This window comes from Malurus melanocephalus, unplaced genomic scaffold, assembly GCF_030028575.1.
Source record: "Malurus melanocephalus ecotype Western Australia unplaced genomic scaffold, MMel_1.1 scaffold_37, whole genome shotgun sequence".
Lineage (NCBI taxonomy): Eukaryota > Metazoa > Chordata > Aves > Passeriformes > Maluridae > Malurus > Malurus melanocephalus.
The window spans coordinates 99,413-107,044 of NW_026623269.1; the positions used below are offsets into that span (position 1 = coordinate 99,413).

The window sequence follows — 7,632 nt, forward strand, 5'->3', positions numbered from 1 at the left end:
ATCAGACAGAAGTATCCTCTAATCAGCACTGGATTTATTGAACTGTCTGYTGGCAATTATTGCATAAGAAATTCATTTTATAAACGTTACAAAATTTGAAATTAAGACACTGATTGAAAAAAAAAATCCAGGAAAGATTTTCTGTTTCATGTTTTCCCATAGTGGTGTCACTTCGGAGACAAATTGGTTGCCTTTGGTACATACAGACTGCTTTTAGGGTTGTCTTTCCCCTTCCCTCATTTCCCATCCACTTTTCCCGCTTCAGRGAGCTGTGAAGCTTTTTAACCAGCGCTCACAGCTACTATGTAGCTATCAAAACTGCAGACTGGCAAACGCCTCATGTCCTCTCACACAGTCATTATAACAAACTGAGCTGCTGCATGCAAATTATCTCTGGAAAAGCAATAATAATTAACTAAATTGCTTCTCATGTCACAGTGGTCGTATGTAAGAAAGCGCTCGAATGATTGACCTCACCTCTTGTAGCTCACACAGTACCACAGTCAGACAACATTATAACTTGATCATAATTAATGCCTTCCAATTTGCAATGTTTCCTCAAACATGCACTTTAATGAATTTTAAGTAGGTACACAGACTGAAAGGGAAGCTCTCTAAAGTTGTGCAATCCCAAGGAAAATGCAGGTTGCAGAGGTTCCTAAGGAACACAGTTTTGCTCATTTTAACTGTAATTAATAGATTGGAGTAGGATCTGTATTATCCAGGCTAAAGAAAAAAAAACTAAATGCATGGGTAATACACAAAACTATGTCTAATTACTATGCATAATCAGCAAATCAAAATCAAGGTGCCTGATGATTTGAATGGTTTACTTGAGCATCTGAGTAATTTCGCTTTGTGAAATCTAATGCAGAAAGAAATCCACCACAAAAGAATGGTACCACAACAAAAGGAGATTGAACTGAAAACAGTGGTTTAACTCCTTTCTCTTGTAACAAAAAAAGTAACAAAAATATTAAATATACCTAAATGTGTTCCATATTGTTGGATATCAGCTGACAACCACTAATACTGTCTCACCTATACTCTTAATCTAGAGTTAAGCAGTCCTGACTCTCCAGACCATGGCTGTAGGAAGAGGCGAGAACAGGAAATTACAACCCACTCAAGTTTTCATAATTGTTTTCATTTTCCATTTATTAGTCCACTAATGCATCACACAGTTACCAGTCCTGCTTTCTTCTCAATTGCCAGCAACTGGAGCGGTTGGTTTTGAAACACAGTTGTGTTAAGAATTACACTTCTTTAACTGTTGGTTACTCCCAGTGCCGAGGAAGTCCTCAGGACTTTTTCGTGTTTCTTTCCTAGAATCACTTTGCATGAGGAATGATTCCAGGTGCCTGCCAAACTCTTGCCAAAAGAACTCTACATGTGTTGCCGGTCAGGAAGATGACCCTTGCCTTTGTGCGGATGCACCAGCGGACAGTGTGGAGGGACTCTGCAATAAAACCTCCGACCCTTGCTCCTCGAACCCTTGCCTCCAAAACGCCACCTGCTCGGGCTCCGCTGGAAACCTCAGCTTTACGTGCGAGTGCCCCGGCGGGTTTGAGGGAGCCAGCTGCGAAAGGGCCGGCAGTGAGTGCGCCAGCAGCCCCTGCGAGCACGGGGGCACCTGCCGGAGCAGCGCGGCCGGGCCCGCCTGCCTGTGCCCCGCCGGCTACAGCGGGGCGCGCTGCGAGCTGGAGCTGGACGAGTGCGTGTCCGAGCCGTGCCGCAACGGGGCTCTGTGCCGCGATGGCGTGGATCACTACTCCTGCTACTGCGTGCCCGGCTACCAGGGCAAGCACTGCGACCTGGAGGTGAACGAGTGTGCCTCGGATCCGTGCCTGAACGGGGCCACGTGTCTCAACCACATCGGGCACTACGGCTGCATCTGTCCCCTGGGCTACACAGGTAAGCGCGGTGAAGATAGCTTTTCCCTCGCGTCGTGTAGAACCATCGTAACTATGAATTCCAAGCTCAGCTCCCTCGCTCACTCATTTATTTTGCCATATCTTTGTTACCACCTTCAGCTTCGGCACCAGTGGCTGTTGGTACTTTATGGATGACCACATCGCTGTGAACTGCTGCTATCAGAAAGGATTAAAGAAATGTCACATTACCCAAAATACACACAACAGTTTTGTGAACAGGAAGCTATGTCACAGGGCTAGCTTGGCCTTCCTTTCAAAAGAAAGATTCTCAAAATGCTCTCTTCAGGGTGCTATATGCAGGGTTTTTTTTTTTTTTTTTCTGAGGATCAAAACCTATGTTTGGCAGTGTACAAAATTAAATCCAAGTAGAAAAATTCTACTCTTAAACCTAGACATTTCACATTACATTTCTATCCTCTGCCCATCCCAGAAACAAAGGACTCATTTGCAACTAGAACATTATGCAAGTTACATAGAAAGAAAAGTGTTATGTTCCCAAACTGCCCATTTTTTGATAATCCCACTTTATGTTGCTCCATTTTTAAGGTACAGGTGTGATTTTTCTTCCCTACTTCCTCTGCTGGAAAGCATATAATTCTTGTTGGAAGACAGCTCCCTTCAAATTTCAAAGCTGTATTCAGGGCTAGGAGTGTGAGAGGTAGCACACTGAATCATTAAAGTAGAAAAGGGGAGGCATTTTAGTGATAGATTGCCAGTCAGGTAAGCAAAGGAATAGAAACAGTCACACAGCAAAAAGGGGAGAAAAAAACAGCTATTGCTTCCAGTGATTCCAATGAATAAGCAATAAGAGATGTGGTTTACAGCTCCATCCCCAAATCCCCATGCAGGAGGGGAAGTCAGAGGTAAAAAGCAGCTTTCCTGTGTCTAACACAGCCTCGTTGGAAGGCAGCCCTCGGTTAATATCCCTTATGAGCGCGGAGAATGTTATTTGAAGGAAGCTTGTTACCTTCCTGCCACCCCGCTGCTGCCAGCGGGTGTCGGAGCCCGGGCCAGCTGAGGAGAAAACTACACAAGTGGGGGAAAGCCGAAGAGCAGAAGGAAGGAAAAACCTATTAACAAGCAGCATGGTTACTCTGCAATGATCAGGCTCAGCCCAGACCTCCTGTTGCATTCAGGAAACTGTATTTGTTTAACGGGCACTGCCAGTGGGGTCCAGGCCGGGATCCACAGCCCAGGAACTCGGTGTGAAAGAGGCAGAATATACACCTTAGAGACAAGGGAGAAAAAACTTAATGAAAGAGTAGAGACCAAACAAAGAGAAATGAAAATTTAGGTCAACACAAACTGCTGATGGAAATTTATGCTGCTGGAGTCGCTCCACTTCCACCATGATATTCTGCTGTTTCCCAAGCTGATGCTCTTTTCTCTCACCAAAAAAAGTCAACAAAACTCCACACTTCACCCAAGCAGAGTTAAGAAATGTGGAGAGAACCAAGGAAGGAGAAGAATTCTGAAATACACAGCAGAAGAGGCTGCAGTGTTTTGACTTAAAGCTCCAACACTGCTTCCAGCAGCAAGGAGACCAATCACAGGAATTCTGTACAGGAGTAGCAGACCATTCCTCCAGCAGTAAAACATMAGCTCTAAAATGCCACTTAACGAAATGATTTATCAGAAGCATTCTTTTTTGTTGGTTTTTTTTGCACCTTGCTGTGAGTTGTGCTAAATGCACAAGCCAGAGGGATTACTGGATGAAAACCCCGAGGTGTCCCCAGTGGTAATAAAACCCCTCATTTACCCCGTCAGGGTATCTTGCCAACCATTATTATCCTGGCCTGACACCATGAATTACTGTGGGAAGTCATCCAGCCTCATCTCATTTCCCTAAGATGTAAAAAAGGGTTATACCTCTTGATATGCAGGTAAAGAAGGTACAGTAAATCTACGGCTGCAATGTTAACTAAAAGCATGAGTTACAGGCTGCAGTCGCTACTTGTTTCATGGACTGTGACTGCTATTTTGTGTGATTGGTATGCTGCAGCACTTCTTAAAATAGCTGAGAAATGTCACACATCATTCTTACACAAATGGAAGAGGTTAGAACGCACCAAGAGCCAAAGACTGGAAAATTTAGCATGAAATCTGCAGTTTCTATGTTAATGTTCTGCATGTGTGAGATTGTTTACAAGACATGTGTCAGGCAGCTGTTAAATAATGAAGTTCGATTGGTTTGTTGAAGTTTTGCTGGCTACCTTAATCAATTGCATTTTTTCCTCCGTTGGACTAATTGCTCTGGCTTTTAATTCACCCCAACAGAGTGTGGTGTAAGAGCCTGCATTAATTACCTTGGTGAAGCCAATCCTCCATTGCCAGTGAACATTCCAGTGTGAGCTCTCAGGAGTGCATGACAATTCTAAAACCCAGTCTCAGCCTAAGACAGCAGCATGAGAAAGCATTTCAGTGGCAGAAAAAATAGGTGAAATGAGCTGGGTTTGCTCTTTGTGCAATACCTTTTGCCATGGTGAGGTAACCATGGCTGGGATGATATCTGTTGAGTCTGAGGAAATTACTCCTGATAGATCTCCAAGTTTTCATTCAGTATTCAATACATGCCATGCAAATATTAAGAATAGACCATAAAAAAGTCTTAGGCACTTACAGGCAAGCAGAGGCAGAGCAGCTCTACCATGGGATGAGATACCTCAGGTGGAGATCTCACTTCCCAACAAGCTCATGTTTATACCGTTGTGGATATCAATAGCAAACAGCATGGTCCAGCCAACAGCAATTGCCAGCACTGCAAAGCCTGTTCCCTTTCTCAGCTTCCCAGTTTCAAACCTGCACTCCCCACCTTGTGTCCCAGCCAGCCCAGGTATTCAGCTCTGCTGGAATTCCCAAAAGGGAACAGCCTTGATCAAAGAAACACAACTCCCTCTGTCTAATTTTTGATGTAACTTCCTTTCTGTCCCTTCAAGCCTGGTGCTGTAAAACAGCCATGTGGCACTCTCCATCCAAATAATGGCACACAAGACTACATTACACAGAATAAGGAATTTGGGGACAGCCCTCTGTGCCTGCTGGGCCCAACTACAGCACTATAGTGCAGGAGAGCAGAAAGGGTGACCTGGTTACCAATTCCCAGCCATACTGAGAATGGGCAGGTCTTTGTGGAACTACACGGAGCCTGCAAATTCCTAGTATCTTTGACCAGAAAGTGATTTTACCCTCTATCTGCAGGCATGCAAGCTTCAAAACATTGGCTGTGTGTCCCTCACCCTTACTGGCATTTACTTTTTATCAACCAGGGCTATAGAAAGAAGTGCACAGTAGGGCTCACTGGAAAAGCAAGCAGTATAAGAAATAACCCTGGCTCTTCAAAGAAACCACAAACATGACTTCTCCCCACCTTCTCAGCTTTTCAATTTGAACCCTTTGTGTGTTTTGGTACGTGCTGGGATGCTCAGCCTGCTCCAGGACAGCCCGGGGTGCCGCGGTTCGGGGTGGTGCAGCCCTGTGCAGTGACTGCGGCAGGGCTCCTTGGCTCTCTCCTTCCCGCCTGGCATATGATATTTGGCACGCAGCATATTTATGACAGAACGTTAGACCGAGGTGAAAATGCAGATCTAATCTTTTCATCTCTCTTCTACACATATAAGAAAGCCTGACAGCAGACTCAGCAGAGGCTGGGAAGGGATTCCCCCCGTCTGCATGGCAGATCGCATTGGCTGGATGCATTATACAGGGAGAAGTTTTCTTCTGAGGCAACATTGCCGAAGGCAGGTTACTGGGCTTGATAGATTAAAGACGTGAACCAAAACAACAACGCTATGTTCTCATGTTAATTGTCAGGCTGTTCTCAGGCCTGTAGTTTTAAATTTGGCTGAGCTGAGGATCAGTTGAACAGGGCTTGTTTTGTCACATGATTTTTAGTGTTCRCAGTAAGCTGTTAACAAGCTCTGGCAGATTTACGGTCACTAGACACACTTCTGCAAACACATTGTTTATAATTACAGCGAATTCACAGGGCAATGACCACAGAGGGACTGCTTGCTATATCTGGCTGTAATGTACATTACCACAGAGCCGTAAGAGAGCGTTCCTGCGCCGGGCTCTCGCGCCTGGCTCCYGCTGAAAGGAGTGGTTAGCTGAGCAGTGAACCTTGAACCGGSCCACGGCACTGGCAGCTTCCCCATCCACTCTGTGTCTCAAGGAACTATTTCTCAACTGCTGGAAATAGGAACTTGCCATTTAATGTTTAAATACAAYGAAAAATACTTATGAGTCAACATCMCCAAATTTTGGTTTGGCGTTTTAAGGTATTTCCAGGTGTTTATCCATAGTACAGATTTATTTTTTAAAACAAAGATGCTACACTCACAAGCATCAAAAGAAATCAGGAATGAAGTAACAGTGCTAATTATTATCAAACTCTGTGTTTTAAGGAAGATGATCTGAGTTGCCATGTACAAATTTCACAACAGTAYAGAACTGGCAAAAGGAGCATAAAGAAAGAATTAGAGATGAGCTCCTAAATAAATTGTAAGGGTCATACTTATCATCAAACACATTGTTGCCTCTTTTGAAAGTCTACCCCATCATCTTGCAYTGAAAACTTCACCCTTACAAAAAAAGAAAAAATAGAACCCATTTTCAGGGCTGCAGTTTTTCTTTCAAGTAGGAAATTCCCYTGAAAATTTTATAATACTGCTGCTGCTTCGATAAGCCAAATAAAAAAACAGGGAAATCCACTTCAAAGCAGTTTCTTCATTATAATTTTCCACTTGCATCTGTTTTGTGGCTGATACTGTAGCTGCTAAAACAAATTGACTTGGCAGTTGAAAATTGTTAAAAAATATTACTTGATTGCTCAAAACACTAAATAAGTGCATAAGCATACAAAACCCTGAAATAATCAAAGCAGCAAGGCATCAATTATTAAATTTTCTTAGTGTCTCCTGGACTGTGCTAGAGATAAGAAAAAGGAGTGTATATTTAACCTGCCGACTATCATAAATAGCTGTAAACTCATATTAGAGCTGATTTCTCTCTGAAGAGCAGCTCCAGGATTCTGATCTGTTGCAAACATGGCGCCATAGACACATTTATTTGCACATTGAAAAGCCTTAAAAAAAATTAAGCCGTAAACCACAGCTAAACAAGACACTTCCCAATGAATTCAGTCAACTGTGAAGCTTTAAATGGACTCTTATGAGATCAATAAACCAGTAACTGCTGATTACTTCTGTATCATGTAAATAGGATAGTAGCATTTTTTCAATAAGCTGAAAATTAGTTTGTCCTGTTTCTGTATTCAAGCTAACAGAAAAAGTTGTTATTTTACCAATTCTTGTGAAAACAGCTGGCTTGTTCCTTTGTAAATTCTCCCAAGCTCTGAAAAAGCTAGTCTTGCAAAGCACATTGAGGAGGAAATGCCTTTAAAAACCAGGCAAGTGCATAAAGAAACAAAAAATTACGTGCCTATTGTACTTCAGGCAGTCCTTGCCAAGACTTCTGAAGCTGTCTCCTAAGGCTGGGCTTGATTTTCTCTCCTTTTGAAGGTACAAACTGTGAGCTGGAGATAGATGAGTGCTGGTCCCAGCCGTGCCTGAATGGGGGCACCTGCCACGACTCCCTGGGGAGCTTCTGGTGCTCCTGCTCTCCGGGTTTCCTCGGGGACCTCTGCGAGACCGACATCGACGAGTGCTCCAGCCAGCCCTGCCTGCACGGGGGACGCTGC

General features: G+C 43.8%; 1 protein-coding gene across 1 annotated transcript in view; it reads left to right on the forward strand.

Annotated features, from left to right (window-relative positions):
* CRB1 (crumbs cell polarity complex component 1) overlaps positions 1 to 7,632 on the forward strand; it is an 88,734-nt gene that overhangs the window by 23,282 nt on the left and 57,820 nt on the right. The window contains exons 2-3 of the mRNA XM_057364234.1: positions 1,330 to 1,914; positions 7,454 to 7,632. The exon at positions 7,454 to 7,632 is cut by the window's right edge and continues 16 nt beyond it. Of these exons, the coding sequence (XP_057220217.1) occupies positions 1,330 to 1,914; positions 7,454 to 7,632 (764 nt within the window). The remainder of the gene's footprint in view (positions 1 to 1,329; positions 1,915 to 7,453) is intronic.